The 20812-nt window shown below is 35.7% G+C and overlaps 2 protein-coding genes across 4 annotated transcripts; both read left to right on the top strand.

Annotated features, from left to right (window-relative positions):
• Nucleotides 1-1080: 1080 nt before the first annotated feature.
• Nucleotides 1081-18951, top strand: LOC114195610 (ubiquitin carboxyl-terminal hydrolase 5). Of its 2 annotated transcripts, none has more exons than XM_028086140.1 (13): nucleotides 1081-1447; nucleotides 2689-2940; nucleotides 3144-3288; nucleotides 3416-3475; nucleotides 3577-3672; nucleotides 3778-4179; nucleotides 6174-6314; nucleotides 6395-6565; nucleotides 15703-15963; nucleotides 16061-16206; nucleotides 16547-17122; nucleotides 18231-18504; nucleotides 18589-18951. In XM_028086140.1, exons 1-13 carry the CDS (start codon nucleotides 1311-1313, stop codon nucleotides 18745-18747), a joined length of 2820 nt encoding a protein of 939 aa, XP_027941941.1. In that variant the 5' UTR covers nucleotides 1081-1310; the 3' UTR covers nucleotides 18748-18951. The 2 variants fall into 2 exon arrangements, with proteins under 2 accessions (XP_027941941.1, XP_027941949.1); XM_028086148.1 differs by having other exon boundaries at nucleotides 1311-1447; nucleotides 18604-18951.
• Nucleotides 7605-9136, top strand: LOC114195627. 2 transcript variants are annotated; one of them, XM_028086166.1, is made up of 2 exons: nucleotides 7605-8725; nucleotides 8983-9136. In XM_028086166.1, the coding sequence occupies exons 1-2, from the start codon at nucleotides 7762-7764 to the stop codon at nucleotides 9018-9020; spliced, it is 1002 nt and encodes a 333-aa protein (XP_027941967.1). In that variant the 5' UTR covers nucleotides 7605-7761; the 3' UTR covers nucleotides 9021-9136. The 2 variants fall into 2 exon arrangements, with proteins under 2 accessions (XP_027941967.1, XP_027941959.1); XM_028086158.1 differs by having other exon boundaries at nucleotides 7639-8746.
• Nucleotides 18952-20812: the final 1861 nt, after the last annotated feature.

Below are 20812 nucleotides of genomic sequence, written 5' to 3'. Positions count from 1 at the left end.
CAAACAATAAACTTTATAAAGAACATACAAAAGATAAGAAAAAATGAAACTGAAATAAAGAAAAATTAAGTAAACAAAAGGATTACAGGAAACAATAACACAAAAGCAAAAGAACGAACAATACAAACAAACCGATTCAAAACTTTTAAAGAAAAAAAGTAAGAAAAAGACAATCAAATTTCATGTTCGGAAAACACAATGAAGAGAAAATTTACCTGAAATAAAGCAAAATATTCTTAACATATGGAGAGCACCGGAAATGAAAACCACAATGACAATTTGAAATGGAGAAACACATCATATAAATCCAAAATCTTCCATTTTGAAAAAAAGTAAATATACGTCAATCAATCAATCAATCACAGAAGAGAATTGAGTAGCAAAGAAGAGCGGGAAACGAAATTTTACAATAAACCCATCAATTAGAATGAAAAACTTCAGGAGTATGGGGTAAAATTGGAACTGAGTTCATGGGCTGAAAAAAGGCAGAAAAACCATTAAAAGAAACAAACTTTGCAAAATTACGAAATACCCAATCACAAATACTACGGAACAGAAAACAGGGACAAAAAAGTCATTACGTCTTCAGCTGCTTCAACCTTTCCTAAAAGACACCAAAATGACGAAAAAACCTATTTATCGGACACGTGTCAACTAATCAGATAGGGGTTTTAGGGTAATATCCCTAGTAGTTTGTTTTCTTAGTTTTAAAGTAGATGATAAAATTGATAAAATTGAAATAAATTTTTAAAAATATAACTCAATTGGAACTACATATGAGGACCAAATGAAAATGGAAATTGTTCTAATCTGAATCTTAAAATTTTGTTTTTATCTGGATCTTTAAGATCAAGACCAGAACAATAATCTTCCAAAAAAATTAAACCATAAAAAAATCTATATTCTGTGGAATATTAATAAAATCATAATCACAAAACACGTTAAATTAAAAAAAAAACCTAAATTTATTTATTTTAAAAATTTTAAAAGTTAAAATGTATCTAAATTTAAGACACAAAATTTTCAATCTCGACGAAAGTTTTTTTTTTTTTTGAGACAAGTGAAAAATGGGTGCGATTGTGTAACCTAGGTAAAATCTCCACAATTTTAACGGAAGCAAAGTTGCGATTGTGTAAAACTTCATAGGACCGAGGTCGGCCTGCCACGGCTAACCGGTGTTAGACGCTGATATAAGCGAGAGACCAGCCGTTGTTTGTTGTTTTTGTCGTTTTCCTCTGAAACTGGCTTGTCTAAGACAGCAGACAGAAAGAGAAGAGAAAGAGGAAATTGGGTTGAGTTGAGAGAAGAAGATGATGGAGGTGTCGGTGGGTGGCAGCAGCGTCTCTGAGCTGAGTCCGGACGAGGAGAGGATCATGATCAAAGACATTGCTCTCGCTGCCCAGGCTAACAGCAAAGAAGGAGACACCTTCTTCTTAATCACTCAGAGGTTTTTCCTTCTTCTTTCCCTCACTTTTGCAACTGGGTACCCTAAATCACACCCAAAGTTCACACCTTTTCTGTTTTTTCTTAAGTTATGCCAACGTTTCCTTCTCTTGGCAAAATGGGATTGCCCCCAATTTTCTAGATCTTCCTCTTTCTTTGCCCTCGGTTTTCTGACCTGATTTCGCTCTACATAGTCATTGGAGTGGAATTTTTGGGAGTTGCGGGATGGATTTTAAGTGAATATTGCAATAATCTTATACTGGTTTAATCTGTTACAATGATGATTCCTTGATTATAACTACCCGTAACCCTCAACACCCCTGTCCAATAAGAGGGGTGGGGGGAGTAATTTTTCTGTGATAGTAATTGTAACAATTCTCTAACAAAGAACTAGCTTCCTGTTCAATTATTTGTTAGAAAGTTGCATTTTGAATTATGGGAAAATGATAATACTCTGACTGGGTTGTATGAACCATTTTCCATGACAATTTAATATCCGATAAATATGTACTGTAAATCAGTTTGCTTGGGGCAGGGTTATTGAGCTGCTTCAATGTTACCCTTGTGAACTTAGGAGGTATTGGGTCAAGCAGTTGTTTGCTGCTGATTGTGCAACGAAGACTTATTAGAATCCCTTGGTTGCATTTTTGCTTGGACTTGCATTTTATCGTTGTAATATAAACTTCAAGGACTAGGCTTTTATTCAGTTCAGTAAGTTTTGTTAAACCTGAGACGGGGGTGTTCTGTTGTTTGTGTGTATGAGTACGGCATACTACAGAAATGATAAATATTGCACCCCTCTGCAAAATATAGGTGTTGCACTTAGTACCTATACTCCAAACAATAAGAAATTGCTTCACTTAGTGCCTTTCATACAGATGTTTCCCTAGAACTGGAAGCAATTTGCTCCCAAGGAAAGGAGCTACTTGACTATTTAAAAGCAATTAAAGTTGAGCTGCCGTTCCAAAGTTGATTTGCATGTAACAAATATGTCGGGACAAAAAGCTGTGCGTGAAAAGAAAAAAAAAATTAGTTCCTTTGTTCATGTCTGTTGGTGGAAACCCAAAGAGACTTTTTTTTTTCTTTTAATTAGTGACAATAACCTTGAAGCGGAAATGCTTTGTAGTTTGTACTTTAATCTTCATTTGTGGCTAAAGACCGACTAGCTTAGTTTGAATGAATACCTCCACACACATGTAATTATACAAAATTAGAAGGATGTTGTTTCTGATAGTTTTTATGCAGATGGTGGCAATATTGGATTGAATATGTGAACCAAGACCAGTCAAACACTTCATATGATGGATCTTCCTTATCTGAACATGATTTGGCCAACTCAAGTGCTTTAAAGAGGCCAGCTGGTATTGATAATTCTGATTTGATTGATGATACTGTGTCAGAAGACTCTGGTATGGGTATAGAGATTCATGACACTCTTCTAGAAGGCCGTGACTATGTATTACTTCCCCAAGAAGTTTGGGATCAATTATTTAGATGGTGAGATTGTCTACCTGTCACGTAGGTCATATATGGTTCTTCTAAAATGTGATAAGCACCATACGGTAGTTATGATTCTCTTTTTTAATTTCTTGATTTTCATGGTTTTTGAAGAATCTATAAATTGACATAAACTCAAAGATGACTAATCCCTTAACTGTGCTTTAATGAGGTGCCTGACATTTCGCCCCCTTCTTGACTAGGTATGGTGGTGGACCTACATTGGCAAGGAAAGTTATTAGTTCAGGTTTTTCCCAGACTGAATTGGCGGTGGAGGTGTATCCTTTGCGGCTTCAATTACTTATGTTGCCAAAAAATGATCGTTTTGCTATAAGAATAAGCAAGAAGGTATGATGTGATAAAGTATTAGTCATGATATTTGATAAATATATCTTTAGCATCCTTGTCATTCCTTTGCTAGTAAAAATTCAGGTTACATGCTATATCTACCTTAGAGTTGAGATATTTTGAGCAGGAAACCATTGGACAGCTTCACAGAAAAGCTTGTGAAATATTTGATCTTCCACCAGACCAAGTAAAGACTTCATATTTCCTTCTTGATATTCTAATTTGTTTGAAAGCTTCTCTTTTTTTTCTTTTATATTTAGCAAGTAGTGAGAGCTACCTCTACTGTAGGTGTGTATATGGGATTACTATTCCCGTCGGAAGCATGCTTTGATGAATGACATGGACAAAACTCTCGATGATGCTAATTTACAAATGGACCAAGATGTGAGTCTTCACTAATTTTTATATTGGAGTGTTCTCTTGTTCATGCTTAAACACTTCAATTTATCACTCCTGTTTTTCTTTTGACTATTGACAACATTCATGCAGATTCTTGTTGAGGTCATCAACAATTCAAACAACACAAGTTTTGCTCAAGAAAACGGTTCTGCATTGAGGGAGGCGAACTTTGCTCTTGTGGAACCTCCAAAGTCGAGCTTATCAATTGCCGGTGGCTTATCTGCTAGCAAAGGTGCATCTAGAGGCTACAACACAGACCTTTCTTCATCTCTAAACATAAATTCTCCTCTCAGAGACATCGAAAACCCTTATGGAACCAGTGGTGTCACCACAAGAGGTTCATTTGGTGGTCTAACTGGGTTGCTGAATCTTGGCAATACCTGTTACATGAATAGCGCAATACAATGCCTTGTTCATACACCAGAATTTGCCAGATACTTCAGGGAAGACTATCATCGAGAGATTAATTGGCAAAATCCATTGGGCATGGTTGTAAGTATCATCTAAAAAGCTGTAAGCATGAACTTGTTTCCTCTTCTTTATGTACTTTTATTAGGAATACTCTAAGAACAAGGATTTGGTTTAGAGGTAAAAGGTTATTTACAGAATTTGTTGTGTGTGTGCTTGTTTTGATACACCCATAAGTTCTACATTGCTTAAGAATTGAGGTCAAAGGTAACTTATGTACACCTTGCTCTATTAGCGGACTCAAGGTTGGGACGTTGATAGTGTTTGTGGGCAACAAAATAGAGGGTTCTAGGCTACTCTTGTTCTTAAACCACCATTGGTGGCTTGTTCTGATACTCTCATAAATCTCACATTATTTAATAGTTGAGATCAATGGTAACTCATATACACTTTCCTCACTAAGGAGATTTTTAAGGAACAAATTGTGATCGAGGCATTAAATTCCGACGAATAGTACTTCAAATGTAGTGATTGAATCTTAACAATACTATATTTGTGGACTTGTGTCAGAACCATATATATGTATATATGGGAAAGGTTCCTTAATTGCAGCCTCGATAGGGATGTCATCAGTCACTCTCAATGTGGATGTTGTTAGCTCGGCCGAGGTCACCTCATCATCAACTCAACATTGTTTTTTCAAAATGATGTTGATGAGGGTTTCTTTGAAGCCAAAGTCAATTGTGGTTATTTTTTGGCCGACATTGTCTAGGTTATCTTTCAAGCCAAAGTCAATTGTTATTTTTCTAATGATGACTGAGGAAGCTTTCGACCAATGTTAGTGAGGGAGTTTTTCAATAGATATTATTCAAAAAGCTGACCACAAAATAAACTCTATCAATGATGTTCAAAAAAATAACCTGGTCCCGTATATCATCCAAAATAATTGTGGTTGATTTCAATAATAAATAACCTCGACCAATGACAACTAAGAAAAACTTTAGTTCAAAATTTTTCAAGAAGCTTTGCCCAAAATAAACCTAGTCCAAATTGATTGATAAATATTGCCAATTGATATTTATGAATTATTAAATATTGTATTTGGTGGTAATTGAAATAATCTATATAAACAATAAAATTAAAGTTCAATAAATTTGAATTGCTCTTTCTATACAAAACAATCGAAAAATGAAACAATTTGAATTGAAATTGTATTTTAATTTCCTTGGAATAGTGAAATTCCCTATTCCAATACATTGTAAGGGTTGGGTAGAGAGAGTTTGTCATATTTGAATTGCATTGCTCTACGAATATAAGCCCCCCTCAGTAATATTTTTAATATTTTTCTATCAATAATATAGTTTTGATTTCTCTTGAGCTTGGGTTTTATCTATTGAATTCTAGAGGGAAGAATGTATTCCCTCCCCTCCTAAAACTAGGAGGTCCATTAATGCATATAAGCCTAGCCTAAGTCTAAGTCTTAACCTCGGGGAAAGAGTGTTCCTTTTTAAATATCTCATTTCTGTTGTTTAACTGACAAAGAAATGCCTTTTTTATTCTATTATTCTGTTTTTCATGGAGGCTATTATTTTTGGTCATATTTAATGTTTTGAAATGAAGCATATTTGACTCCTAGTCTACGGTAACATATATGAAAATATTGGTCTTCATTGATACCATTTGGAAGAGAGTTATTATCTTGTGTTGTATATGTGACAAGACACCTATTTGACTAGTATAAGGGAAAGGAAAATGCTTTTTTTATTCTATTGTTCTGTTATTCATTGAGGTATTATTTTGAGTTGTATTTCATGTTATTTTGAAATGAAGAATATTTGACTTGATGTCTATGGAAACATATATGAAAAGAATGGTCTTTGTTGATACCATTTGGACGAGAGTAATCTTGGGTTGTCTTCATATTCCTTGAATGCCTACATTAGGATTGAACTTTTTGTGCATGACTGTGCCATCCTTCAATAACTTGGTTTGTTTAGGAAATGATTTTGTCTACCTTATGATAACTGATGTGTTATAATTATGAAGTATTGTTCTAAATGAAAGTTTTCACCATGAAGGGGGAACTAGCCCTAGCATTTGGTGAGTTGCTTCGAAAGCTATGGGCACCTGGACGAACCCCAATTGCTCCTCGGCCCTTTAAAACAAAGCTTGTTCGCTTTGCACCTCAGTTCAGTGGGCACAATCAACATGACTCTCAGGTTTGCTCGATAACTGAAATTTCACCCTCCAATTTCTATGATGTAGTCTGCGGTAATATTTATTTTATTATTTTTTTCAGGAGCTTTTGGCTTTTCTTCTTGATGGTCTTCATGAAGACTTGAATAGAGTAAAACACAAACCATATATAAAGTCTCGAGATGCTGATGGCAGACCTGATGAAGAAGTGGCTGATGAATATTGGGCAAATCATATTTCTCGTAATGATTCCATAATTGTTGATGTATGCCAGGTAAGTCAAATGAGTAATTAGTAGATTTTTTTACTGTGTCACAGTTAATGGCTTAATATCAGCTTGTCAGAAACAGCTTTAACTTGCATGGTTAACTGGAAATGCTGCATAAAATATTACTATAAATCATTCAGTTTGTCTAAATATGACTTTTAACTGAAATTCAACATGCGTGTGTGCCTGCACATGCAAATAGTGTTACAATCGCCATGTTGCTAAGTTAGATTTTCATTCAATTGGTAAATATCTTGTATCCTGAGACTGATTGTTGGCTGCTTGAATATTTGCTTACAGCTAATCTGAATCCTGCATATGGATCTTCTCATGCCACTCAATCATATATCAACCCTTTTTGTAACTGTATCTTTGTTACTTCTAGATATAATTTCAGGTCTCATTCTATCCATTCAAATAATCTTTCTTAGCATTCTGAAAATTTGATGTAGGTGTTGACATATCAACATTTTAGAAAATTTTCAGGATTCTGTCAACTAGCTTTTTAAATTAAATACAATCATACCCTCACAAACTCAATATTTTCCTTTGCATTTCACCTTTTCTTATCTCTGATTCATTCAGCTTCTAATATTTATTAGTTGCTACAATGAGTAATGTTGAGATGTAATATTTTATTTATCATGTATGGGATCCTTTCTTTAGGGCTAGGGTTAGGACCGGGCCTTGACTCTTTGTATTCTGCTTACTATCTTCTTATATAAACAGTAGTAAAACAGTAACAGTGATAAGTTTTTTCACTGTTTCATTTATCTGAAATCTCTTCAAGATGGTATCAAGAGCCAGAACATGAGTCTGGTTCATCTTCACTGTTTGTCACAGTGACTGTCATCGTCCGCCGTCTTCCGCAACTGTCCGCCGCCGTCCGCCGCGCCGTCCGCCGTCGCCGCCGGCGTGTATACTCCGGCGAAGTCAGGGTTAGGTGCGCCTCGAGGAGCGCAACCCATCCCCGCAAGTCACGTCCCCGGAAACCTCCGCACGCGCTGCCACGCTCCGCTTCTCTCCGGCGGCCTTCAAGCGTGTGTACACCACGCGCCGCCTTCCCGGCGCCGGAATCGCGCCGCGCCACCGTCGTTCGTCTCGTCGGAGCCTCCTGGTCTTATATCTGCTCTTGGTTCTCTGTTTCGGTGACCATATCTTGAACCTAGGGTTTCTTCTCAAAAGTTAAGTTTTTTTTTTTAATGGCTTCTACGGGTGGAATGTCTCCCTCTCTATCAGCTACTCCTATTATTACCTCTGCGAAACTGAACTGGAAAAATTACTCCTCTTGGTCAGCTTCGGTGGAGTTGTGGTTTCTTGGTCAAGGTTATCATGATCATCTTGAAAAAGAGGTCTCTAATATTTCCGAGGAAGAGAAACCTAAGTGGCAGAAATTGGATTTTCAGTTGTGTGCTGTTTTATGGCAATCAGTTGAGCAAGGGGTCTTAGACATTTTGAGACCTTACAAGACATGCTTCTCTTTTTGGAAAAGGGCACAAGATATTTTTGCTAACGACATTCAACGCCTCTTTGATGCAACTCAAAGAGTAGCCTCACTCAAACAAATCAATCATGATATGGTTTCTCATATAGGAAAGGCTAGGGCTGCAGTAGAAGAATTGAAGAGTTTTTTTGTGGCTAATTCATTAGAAGATATCAACAAAAAACTTGATAAGTTTTACATGGTCTTAATTCTGAGGAGCCTACACTCGACTTTTGATCATGTGCGTGATCAAGTTTTAGCCGGTGATCAAATCCCTTCGATGGACAACTTAGTTACTAGACTTCTTCGTGTACCTACATTGGTCAAAGATGAAAGTTCAACTGATGTTTTTGAAACATCAGCAATGGTAGCACCACGAGGAAGAGGAGGAGGTCGGAGCAACCGTGGAGGACGTGGTGGTCGAAGTGGGCGTCCTCAATGCTCATATTGTAATAGAATGGGCCATACCCAAGACAAGTGTTATTCCTTACATGGTTTTCCCGATAAAGCTGCTCATGTGTCCAAGTCTGATCATTCAGAATCTAGAATTTCTGATGAAGAGTACCAAGAATTCTTGAGGTACAAATCTGAGAAATCCAACAATCCTGGCCCATCCTCTTCAATGTCAACTGCATGCATCTCTCAATCTGTGGAAGGTCTTAGTCCATGGATTCTTGACTCAGGTGCCTCAGATCATGTCTCTGGTAACATTTCCTCATTTTCCTCCATTTCCTCTCCCAAAAGTCCTCATTTTATTACTGTTGCAAGTGGATCCAAAGTGGCATCTCAAGGAATTGGCAAAGTTTCTTTATCACCTTCACTAAATTTAAACTCTGTTTTGTACATTCCTCATTGTCCTTACAATTTAATCTCTTTGAGTCAATTGACTCGTTCCTTAAATTGTTCTGTAACCTTTACTGCTAATTCCTTTGCTATACAGGAACATGGTACGGGTCGTCTGATTGGAGAAGGACATGAGTCACGGGGACTTTATTTCCTAAAACCAAGCTCCTCAGTATCTTGTTTTGCAACTTCATCCCCAAAACTTTTGCATGATCGTTTAGGTCACCCAAATTTGTCTAAGTTGAAGATGATGGTTCCGAGTCTCAAACACATTCAAGCCTTAGATTGTGAATCGTGTCAGTTAGGAAAGCATGTTAGATCTTCCTTCCCTAAAAAGTTTGAGACACGATGTAATTTTGCTTTTTCTACTGTTCATTCTGATGTTTGGGGACCAAGTCGTGTCACTTCTTTTGGTTTTAACTATTTTGTAACGTTCATTGATGAATTCTCTCGATGTACTTGGGTTTATCTAATGAAAGAAAGATCGGAACTTTTATCCATATTTGTGTCCTTCTTTAATGAAATTAAGAACCAATTTGGGAAGACAATTAAAACTCTCAGAAGTGATAATGCTAAGGAATATTTTTCTGCTACGTTTTCCTCATTTTTATCTTCCCAAGGAATTTTACATCAGTCAACATGTCCTCATACTCCACAACAAAATGGCATAGCCAAAAGAAAGAATAGACACCTTATCGAAACTGCACGCTCTCTCATGTTGAATACCAATGTTCCTATTCATCATTGGGGAGATGCAGTCCTCACTGCTTGTTTTCTAATCAATAGGATGCCTTCTTCTTCTATTGAAAATAAAATTCCTCACTCGATAATTTTTCCAAATGATCCTTTGTATCGTGTTTCTCCACGTGTGTTTGGATGTACTTGTTTTGTTCATAATGTCTCTCCAGGTCTTGATAAACTTTCTGCAAAGGCTATTAAGTGTGTTTTTTTGGGATATTCTCGCCTTTAGAAAGGGTATAAATGTTATTCTCCCTCAACCAAAAGGTATTATATGTCTGCTGATGTTACATTCTTTGAGGACACACCTTTTTTCTTGTCCTCCATGGAGGAGAGTTCATCTATTCAACAAGTCCTTCCTTTACCATCCTGTGATCCCTTGGTTCTTCCTGAAACTCAACCTCAAAATGCCAATGACATTGTTCAACCACCTCTTCTCACATATCAGCGTCGCACTCCAGTGACTCCTTCCTTGCCTGAAGACCCCTGTGACTCAAATCCTTCTCCACCAGATTCTCGAATCATGGATCCTTCATCCTCTTCATCTTCTCTTGACTCCGATCACACTTGGCCTATTGCCCTTCGGAAAGGTACTCGCTCTACTCGTAATCCACATCCTATTTATAACTTTTTGAGTTATCATCGTTTGTCTCCTCCATATTTCTCCTTTGTTTCCTCCTTGTCTACCATTAAGGTTCCTAAGAATGTTGATGAGGCACTTGGTCATCCTGGATGGAGACAAGCCATGATTGATGAAATGCAGGCACTTGAACACAGTGGGACTTGGGAACTTGTCTCTCTTCCTCCTGGTAAGAAGTCTGTGGGCTGTAGATGGGTCTATGCTATTAAAGTTGGTCCGACTGGCGCTGTAGACTGACTCAAAGCCCGTCTCGTCGCTAAGGGGTATACTCAGGTTTACGGTCTTGACTATTGTGATACTTTTTCTCCTGTGGCTAAAATAAGTTCTGTTCGTCTTTTCCTTGCTATGGCTGCCATTCACCAATGGCCTCTGTATCAGTTGGACATTAAAAATGCCTTTCTTCATGGTGATCTGGAAGAGGAGATATACATGGAGCAACCTCCTGGGTTTGTTGCTCAGGGGGAGTCTGGATTAGTTTGTAAGTTGCATCGTTCTCTCTATGGCTTGAAGCAATCTCCTCGAGCTTGGTTTGGTAAATTTAGTCGTGTTGTGCAGAATTTTGGATTGAAACGTTGTGAAGCGGATCATTCAGTATTTTATGGTCATACTTCTCTTGACAAATGTGTTTATCTTATGGTTTATGTTGATGATATTGTTATCACAGGAAATGATATCACTAGAATTGCTCAATTGAAGAACCATTTGTTTAGCCACTTTCAGACCAAAGATTTGGGTCGTCTTAAATATTTTCTTGGTATTGAAGTGGCGCAATCAAAAGAAGGTGTCATCATTGCACAGAGAAAATATGCTCTTGATATTTTGGAAGAAACAGGTCTGACAAATTGCAAGCCCATTCATAGCCCTATGGACTCAAATCAAAAATTAACAAGAGATCAAGGTGAACTTTTCTCAGATCCAGAGAGATATAGAAGGTTGGTTGGAAAACTCATCTACCTTACTATAACAAGACCTGATCTTTCTTATCCAGTGGGAGTTGTTAGTCAATTTATGCAAAATCCCCACATTGATCATTGGAATGCTGTGATTCGCATTCTCAGATATGTAAAAGGGAACCCAGGACAAGGATTGTTGTATGAGAACAAGGGAAGTACTCAAGTTGAAGCGTATTGTGATGCAGATTGGGCTGGTTGTCCAATTGATAGAAGATCTACCACAGGGTATTGTGTATTCCTTGGAGGGAACCTTGTATCTTGGAAAAGTAAGAAACAAAGTGTTGTTGCTCGATCTAGTGCAGAGGCGGAATATCGATCTATGGCTCTAGCTACATGTGAACTAGTATGGATTAAACAACTCCTTCAAGAGTTGAAATTTTGTGAAAATGAGCAGATGAAGTTATATTGTGACAACCAAGCAGCCCTTCACATTGCCTCCAATCCGGTGTTTCATGAGAGAACAAAGCATATAGAAATTGATTGTCATTTTGTTAGAGAGAAATTACTATCCAAGGATCTTGTTACAGAGTTTGTCAGCTCTAATGAACAACTTGCAGACATTCTGACTAAATCTTTAAGAGGGCCTAGAATTCAATTTATATGTTCCAAGCTTGGAGCATATGATCTATATGCTCCAGCTTGAGGGGGAGTGTTGAGATGTAATATTTTATTTATCATGTATGGGATCCTTTCTTTAGGGTTAGGGTTAGGACTGGGTCTTGACTCTTTGTATTCTGCTTACTATCTTCTTATATAAACAGTAGTAAAACAGTAACAGTGATAAGTTTTTTCACTGTTTCATTTATCTGAAATCTCTTCAAGAAGTAATAAACTGCCTTGATCCTTAAGTAGGCATAATTAGGATCTTTGGGGACTATTATATACTATTTTTATCCTGAAAGATTTTTTAGCTTTGTCTTGGTAAGCAGTGATAAAACTGGTTAGAAATGCAGGATTCAATAATTGATATCCTGATTTCCTTGGCCAGTAATTTTTCCTGAACCAAATGAGAATCAATCTTTATATCTTTGGTTCTTTTGTGGAACATTGTATTAGAGACAACATGAAGTGTTCCTTGATCATCACAATACAACTTCATCTGCTGAACTTCACAAAACTACAGTTCTTGGAATTGTTAGATTCACTTAAGTTAACATGTAGCAGAGGCCATAGCTATATTCAACTTTTGCACTAAATCAGGCAACAACATTTTGTTTCAAACTTTCCCTGGAGATAATATTTCCTCCTCTGTATACAAAATATCCTATAGTAGTGTTTGTCCATTGGACTTCTTGCTCAATCAACATCAAAATATCCAAAACTTGGGTACTTTCCTTTTCTTCATAAGATAATCCTTGTCCATGTGCTTTTTCTTTGTATCTAAAAATGCATTCAACATCCAACTATCAATGTGAGGAGCCTACATAAATTGACTAATAATTCCAATTGCAAAAGAGAGGTTGGGATTAGTAATTCGTGAGATGAATGAGTTTCTTGACTATCTTGTATATTTTTCTGGATTTAGAAAGGTTCAACTTGCCTTGTCATTCATATTTTATTTGGACCCATAGGGTTATCAACAGGCTGACATTCAGTCATGCTTTGTTTCGTCCAAAATTTCGAAGACATTTTCTCTGAGATAACAATGCCTTCTTACGATTGAGTTTTCTTAATACAAAGTACTTTAAGCTGCTCAGTTCTTTGGTCTTCTAAAAGTGACTTTTCTGGGGAAATTTTAATGATGCCATTTCTAGTAATAATTATGCTGTTCAAATAGGCAATTTGGTAAACACTTCCCAGGAGAAATATGACAAAAGAGAACTGAATGATTTGGTTTACTTTGTTTCAACCCTTGTACAATGTGACTAAATTTTCCAAACCAAGCTCTTAGAAATTTTTTTAACCCATACAAAAGATCGACACAAGTTATATACTAAGCCACACTTCCCTTGAGCAACAAATCTAGGAGGTTATTCCTTGTAAGTCACTCCTATAATTTTTCATGAAAAAAAACATTTTTAATATCGAATTAGTGGAGAGGCTAGTGGTGAGTGACAACCATAGCAAGGAAAGGACGAACATTTGTGATTTTGCGTGAAAATGTATCACAATAATCTTGATCACTTATTTGAGTGTAGCTTTAAGGCAATCAATTTCGTCATTAGGCCCAACTTTAAATGTTGAGGCCCATCAACATCCAATTGTCATTAAAAATAACAAAGTACATCTTGAATAATTATCAGTAAAAGTGACAATGCTAAATTCCTAATTGTAACTAAACATGATTTGGTTACCAAATGTCATAGTGGACTCAGGCAAAAGGAGACAAAACACGTGAGATACTTTTGAGGAATGTACTATGACCGTGTTTTCTAAATTGACACGACACACAAGACATACTTGATAACTTACACAAACGTATAACAAGTTGTTGCATCTTGGCAAGGTTAGGATGACCAAGTTGAGCATTAATGGCAGGGAGAATCCATCACAAACCAACATGTTCAGATATCTGTAGATGATAAAAACCATGAGACTAACATTCGATACTAATCATCCATCCTGAACTCCAATCTTGTACAGAAACAATTTTTGGCAGATGTGATAATACAATCAAGGCAATGGGTGAGATGACCAAGGCATAATCCGTTAAATGGAGACCCAAAGATATAAAGAACATTATCAATATATAGAAAAGGAAGACGATTTATAGTACTAATACCATGTGAGCTGGTTGTAGAGCCATTGGCCATGGTAACATAAGGTAAATAACCAGAAGTAGACAAAGAAGAGAAAAAAGATTTATTACTAATAATGTGAGGTAAGCAAAGGATGTACTTGTGTGATGTACTTGTGTGTGCAACAAAAACGAAAGTTCTAACAATCCTCATAATTTTAAGAAATTTGGTGAAGATAATAGGTTGTCCTGAACTATCCAATAAAGTGAGTCCCTAATTAGATGGTTCCAATGCAGTAGCTTGGGCAACTACACCATATTGAAAAGGACGACTGTGTAAAGCATAACATCGGTCAATTTTTTGACCTACCTCACGACAATGTTGATACTTGTGACGCCTTTTTCTGGCCTGCGAGGGCGATTGTGATCATCATGCTAAGATACCAAAACAGAAAAGTCATCAGAACTGAATAAAGAATTTATTTTAATGGTTGACTTGGCACATGCAGTAGGGTGGAATAAGTGGAAGTAAAGGTAGGCCCAACTAGGGAGCCCAAAATCTAAATGGACATGTGAATAATCATCGAGAAGCTCATGTAAGGCCAATAACATGAATAACTTTGATTGTTGCTCTAGTTCTTGAGATGGAGTGGAGGCAGGAGACAATAACTCTTTGAAGTCATGGAGAAGAACATGAACTTTACCCAAATATTCAGCCATTGTACCATTAAGACGTCTGGGAGCAACAATATTTAAGATATTTTGACAAACACCATAAAGACATCGAGTATCATTGGTGTATAACAGTTTGGTTTATTCCCAAACTTCTGAACATGTGTCATAAGCAGAAACACCATACAGGAGTGGTGGTCACTGTCGAAGGGTGGGCCAGATCTGCCACCACGCACGGCAGTGACAAGAGATAAGGAGGCATGTGCAGGCGCGGGATAGTTGCAATTTTGGCAGCGTGGTGGTTGCTTGGCGTGGATGATTACAACCGTGGTGTTGCCAAATAAAATGATGGTGACGCCACTGTGGAAAATATTGTGTTAGCAGTAAACTGACTGGAAAAAACAAAGGTTGAGGCAGCAGCGGGGAGGCGGCGACCGGAGCTAATGTAAGAGCAAAGCCGGAAATTAAAAGGAACAATTTTTGGGAAAAATTTAGCATTGATGAAAAGACTGTTCACTAGGGAGGTAAGGAGTAAACCTAGAGTTAGATACATGTTAAAATAAAAGAGAAAACGACATAGGTCGAACCCCTAATGTGTATTGAGCACACAGAGTTAGGTATTTATAAATAAACAAATACAAAGAGATGGACTTAAATCCGTTGCATCTAACAACTTGTTTGAAATGATCAAAATGAATTTAGGAGGGGAAATTTACAGGGAAGAAGGCATGGGGTTGTGATGATTATGTTGGGCATAAAAATAAAGGTTTGTGCCACCAAAAACAATATACAAATAAAGGTTTACAGGATTATCATGACAATGATAATTCTTCTTCTTTTGAGCATTCTGAACTTCACAAAAAAGACTAGCTCATCCAGAGGGAGGGGTAATTATATGATTAAGAGATAACATGGTGTTTTCTAGTAGTGTAAATTATACTCTACATATCTGATTTATGTAGTACTCTTATAGACATCAATTTTCAATTATGCTAATTTTGGTCCATAATATCAACTTTGCTTTCCTGATTATCCTCCATTAATAATTGTTTATGCATGGTATACATTTACATTTTATATCAGTCCTGATCAAGTTCACTAACTTGGATATGTTTCTGATAATTCTTCATTTCACAGGGACAATACAAGTCAACTTTGGTTTGTCCAGTTTGCAATAAAGTGTCTGTCACATTTGATCCTTTCATGTACCTTTCCCTGCCACTCCAATCCTCCACTGCCACTAGAACCATGACAGTGACAGTCTTTGCTTGTGATGGGGCTGCCCTTCCATCTCCTTGTACAGTAACTGTCCCTAAGCAGGGACGAATCAAGGATCTCGTCCAGGCACTTAGCAATGCCTGCTCATTGAAGCACAATGAGAGGCTATTGCTTGTGGAGGTACTCACCATCTAGAATATAACTTAAATATATTTGTTGGAATTATTGCATATATTTTATTCTAATTGAGTGTCTGATATTGATGTGCTATTAACAGGTACGAAACCATTTGATCCATAGATATTTGGAAGATCCTGTTCATTTGTCTACTATTAAAGATGATGAGCGTCTTGCTGCTTATAAGATTCCAAAGACAGACAAGAACACAAAGTATCTCCAGTTGATACATCGCCGAAGAGAGCAGTATGTGATTTCTAATTTTACATGATATGCTTACAGTTGTTATATTTGCCAAATAATTGAATTTGCTTTGTCATATTAGTGCCTTTAATGATGCTTACTTTACTAGTTCTGAGATTTGGTAAAACAGTGTCATGTTTAATAACCACAATGAGGTATTTTGACTATTACGTTGTGCTGATTGGATCATATCTTGTCTATTTGGTGTGGATCCTTTAATATTTAAGTAGCAGTCGCTTGGCCATGATATCATGTCATGTGGGCCTTAAAACACCTAATTTTGCATAATTTTGTATGTTGTTTGTTACTCTGCTTTCTGATATATTGTTTCTAATTTTCTTAGGAGCAGTGACTCACACGTCATATCTGGATGGAAACCGTATGGAACACCTATTGTTTCATTGATTTCATGTGATGATACAGTCACAAGAGGTGATATACAAGTAATGGTTAATCGTATTCTTTCCCCTCTGCTAAGGAGAGGTGGTAATGTAGAACAAGCTACTAATTCTGAAGCAAGCATCCCAAAAGCAGAACCTGATGAATGTAGTAATACTCATGATGCTGCATGTGCTGGCAACACGGTGTCAAATTCATCAAATAAGGATTTTACCAATTCAAAGGCACCTTCAATGCCAACGTTACCTCTTCTCTTGGTTGGTGATAACAATGCTTGCATTGATCTTTCAATGGGCGAGGAGAAAGTGGTTAAACTGCCTCAATCATCTCCAAAAGTTTTAGTGTATATTGATTGGTCTCAGAAGCTTCTGGAGAAGTATGATACTCATCCAATTGAGAGTTTGCCTGAAGTTTTAAAATATGGGCCTGTAACCAAGAAAGCTCGTACTGAACCTCTCTCCTTGTACACCTGCTTGGAAGCTTTTCTGCGGGAAGAACCTCTGGTGCCTGAAGATATGTGGTTAGTTCACACCCAGCTCATTTTGTTCTTCATATCTTTCTTCATCTTATTTAACAAGTATTGAAATGGAATATGTATTAATAGTTGTGTGCTAGATCTGTAAATAACCTTTTTTAATTACATATTTCCTAAAAAGTTGACTTGCACAACAAAAGAATCTAACTGAAGTTAATAAAACTGTTAAAGATCTCATATGACTAGAAATATGACCAAATCATAATATATAAGTGCGTGCAAAGCTTACAAACCAATTTTGTATAGTTGAGTTTTGCACAAAATTCATTTTCTAAAATGATATTAGAGCTTATCAAAGTCTATTCTAAGTGAGGTTTGTTGGGCCTTGTGTCACCCACTGTCAAGTCTTCTCTATTCTCACGCTTTAGATGCTCACTCCTTCACATAAGTGAGTGTATTGGAGATTCCACATCTTCTAGAGATATGATCAAATTATAATATATAAGTGGTCTGTTGGTTTTGTGAGATTGTTTTACACTTATAATCCACTTTAGAAACAATCGGATTTGACCACTAACGTTCTTCTTAATTAAAGGGTTATTTGTATTGTATTAAGAGTAAATGCAAATATTGATCAACAACATTCACTTTTGTTGCATGAGGTGCCACTATCTTTTATTTGGTCACCCCGGCCAGCAGTTAACGTAGATTATCTTAGTAACAACAGCATTTTTGCTTAGCGAGCTCCTCCTTAATATGAGCTATAACTCTACCTTTATAATCTGTCTCTCTTTGACCCAAAAAAATACTACTAAAGAAAATCTGCACGAGACTCTAATCATGAAATCATTGGAACACTCAATTGAGACTCTGTTTTTAGCTGTATGTGTGCAGTCTTTATTTGTATTCTTTGTGTTATTTCATTCAAGCTATGTCTTCATGGTAATTTCAACCTTATAATAAAGAAATATTCATACTAGTCCCTTTGTATTTCAATCGTTGACATGGTTTACGTGCTTGATGTTGTATTGCAACAAAAATCTGACGTCAAGCAAAAATTTGTTACTTCCTACTGCAGAAATAGCTCTTCCTTAAAACATTTCTCTATTTACATATATAAAATTAATGTTATGTTTATATAAATCTGATATAGGTACTGTCCCAAATGCAAAGAGAGACGACAAGCTAGTAAGAAGCTTGATTTGTGGAGGCTCCCAGAGGTTTTGGTCATTCATTTGAAGAGGTTTTCATACAGCAGGTCAATGAAGCATAAACTGGAGACTTTTGTCAACTTTCCCATTCATGATTTTGATTTAACTAATTACATAGCCAACAAAAACAACTCTCGCCGCCAACTGTACGAACTCTATGCCCTTACTAATCATTATGGTAGCATGGGTAGCGGGCATTACACTGCACATATCAAGGTAAACTCTGAAATTTCAATCCATTGAAGTTGTTTTCATTTTAGTCCATGGTTCAGCACATATAATGCTATTCCTGATTCATAGTTTTCAAATGTGCAGCTTTTAGATGAGAACAGGTGGTACAATTTTGATGACAGCCACATAACACTGATAAGTGAGGATGAGGTTAACACTGCTGCTGCCTATGTTCTATTTTACCGGAGGGTGAAGACCGAGGAAGCAGCCATTAGCAATGGAGCTTAGTCCTTCATGTTGGAAGTTTTATGTATAATATGAAGTAGATGTCATGCTTTTGTAATTTCAGAAAAATTCTGGGAAAAGGTAGGTGAACAATTTCCAATGTATGGCTTAAATTAGGGATTTTAATTTACTGTATGAAAGGCATCAACCTGTTGATACAAGAGTGTATGTAATCAATGAAATAATGATTGATGTACTTTTGCTTCATTTATTTGCCTGTATGTTTGGGTTGGAAAAAGATTCTTTCACACCAATAACTACTATTTGATAATCCATTATTGGGGAAAAATAGTTCTAACAAAAGTGAAAGAGTAGCATCAAATGGGAGTAAAAACCTTTTTGAGTGTCAAATTATCTTATATTTTTGTGTTCCTTTTGGGGAAGGAAAGTGGAAGTTGAATTTTGAACACCCTTTGGTTTGAGAAACAAGTGTTTAAGTTGTTCACTTTTAAAACACTTGTAACTGTTAGTTAGTGGTACCATAAATATAAACAATGAGGTGATTGATTGTGGCATTGAACGCAAGTTTTTTCCATTTCAATGCAAAAGCATAAAGAGAAGGTGTTGGATTTACGTAATAGTCTTTCTTTTCACAAGTACAAATCTTGGTATATAAGTTGTAGTACGTTTACATGGACTTCTTCTAAACAACTTTCAAAAAAGAAAAAGAATAAAATTGTGTTATTTATATGCACAAATTAAAAATAAAATTTAAAGAAATTATATAGAAAAGTTTAAGAGATTGATTTATGTATGAATTAATTTGTCTATGGAAAATTTTAAATTAATATTTTCTCTTTTTTCAGTAACTGGTAATGGAGAAACTCTTGAAAACAGTGTTATAAATTTCGCAGCAGTACAAAGTTGATTTATATTTCTTAAAAGTTTTGATTTATTTTATTTTTGTTCATTAAACAGTTATCCGGATACAAAGCTAATAACTAGTTAAAGATTTATCATTTGGTCCCTTACTGAGAAAAACTGCCACAACAATCTTTTATTATTATAATAATAATAATAATAATAATAATAATAATAATAAGAATAATAATAATAATTACTCGAATCCAAAACAAATCTGAATATGCCAAAAACTTAGGTGGCTCTAATCATAACAAGAAACCAAAATCACAATTTCAAAATGTATTTTTTTTCATCTCTTTCTGTTGTCATTAGCATCACTTTCGCTATCATCATCTGTTCCACTGTCATGCACACACATCGAGCTCCAATCTTATATTCTTCTCTATCACAACTCTCCCAATGATCAAACTTCAGTATCAATAGCATGACATGCACATGATTTAACAATACAAATAATTTGTTTGGAACATGTTTTTATGATAGAAAAATATTCCAAACTTTTTTGGATGAACTTGCTACTTGAAATAAAAAAAATTAGCTTTGGCAAGTCAAACACAATAAAAATAGGTAAAACATGTGTTAATGCTTAATGCTATATTACATTTCACCCCGTGAAAAAAAAATGAAGACTATATCAATAGTATCTCAATGTCATTTCTTCTCCTATTCTTAAAAGGCCTAATATCAATAGTATTAAAAGATGTATGCAGTTGTCAACTTTCATTGTAAAACTATTTATTAAAATCTTGATCGATAATACTACTAAAAATTCTTATATTACATATGATTTTCTTTTGTAAATTTAAAAAAAAAATGCAAAATTTTTTTTCTATTATTTTTTCTAAGAATCTTAATTGGTAGGTAATTCTTTTATGGGTAATTATTTTCTACAAAATTATAAAATTTATAAGTATTTCCTACAAAATTTATTGTTAAAAAGGTTTTATACAAAATATTTTGCAAAAAAATTGGCAGCAATTTTCTGCAAAATTTTTTTATAACAAAATTTATTAGTATTTCCTACGAAAAAATTTTAAAACAAAATTAACAGAAAATATGAGTTTCTTTTATAGTGTATATTATGTTCTATCGCTAGTAGAATTGTTAGTATTCAACATGAGATTTTTGTGAAGTTAAATACATTAGAGATTGTATTTACATTATTTGCTTTTAAAGTCATTAACACACTTTTCATTTAAACTAA

This window comes from Vigna unguiculata, chromosome 1, assembly GCF_004118075.2.
Source record: "Vigna unguiculata cultivar IT97K-499-35 chromosome 1, ASM411807v1, whole genome shotgun sequence".
Lineage (NCBI taxonomy): Eukaryota > Viridiplantae > Streptophyta > Magnoliopsida > Fabales > Fabaceae > Vigna > Vigna unguiculata.
The sequence above is the reverse complement of the archived record's forward strand: the minus strand, read 5'-3'. Positions and strand labels throughout refer to the sequence as shown.

Excerpts from the sequence above, each read along its gene's own strand:
- LOC114195610 (XM_028086140.1), top strand. The coding sequence starts at position 1,311 with ATGATGGAGGTGTCGGTGGGTGGCAGCAGCGTCTCTGAGCTGAGTCCG. Across the intron at positions 3,476-3,576 it reads TTGATCTTCCACCAGACCAA|GTGTGTATATGGGATTACTA; the intron begins GTAAAGACTTCA and ends CCTCTACTGTAG. Across the intron at positions 6,315-6,394 it reads ACAATCAACATGACTCTCAG|GAGCTTTTGGCTTTTCTTCT; the intron begins GTTTGCTCGATA and ends TATTTTTTTCAG.
- LOC114195627 (XM_028086158.1), top strand. The coding sequence starts at position 7,762 with ATGGCTTCTACGGGTGGAATGTCTCCCTCTCTATCAGCTACTCCTATT. Across the intron at positions 8,747-8,982 it reads TGCCTCAGATCATGTCTCTG|GAACATGGTACGGGTCGTCT; the intron begins GTAACATTTCCT and ends TTTGCTATACAG.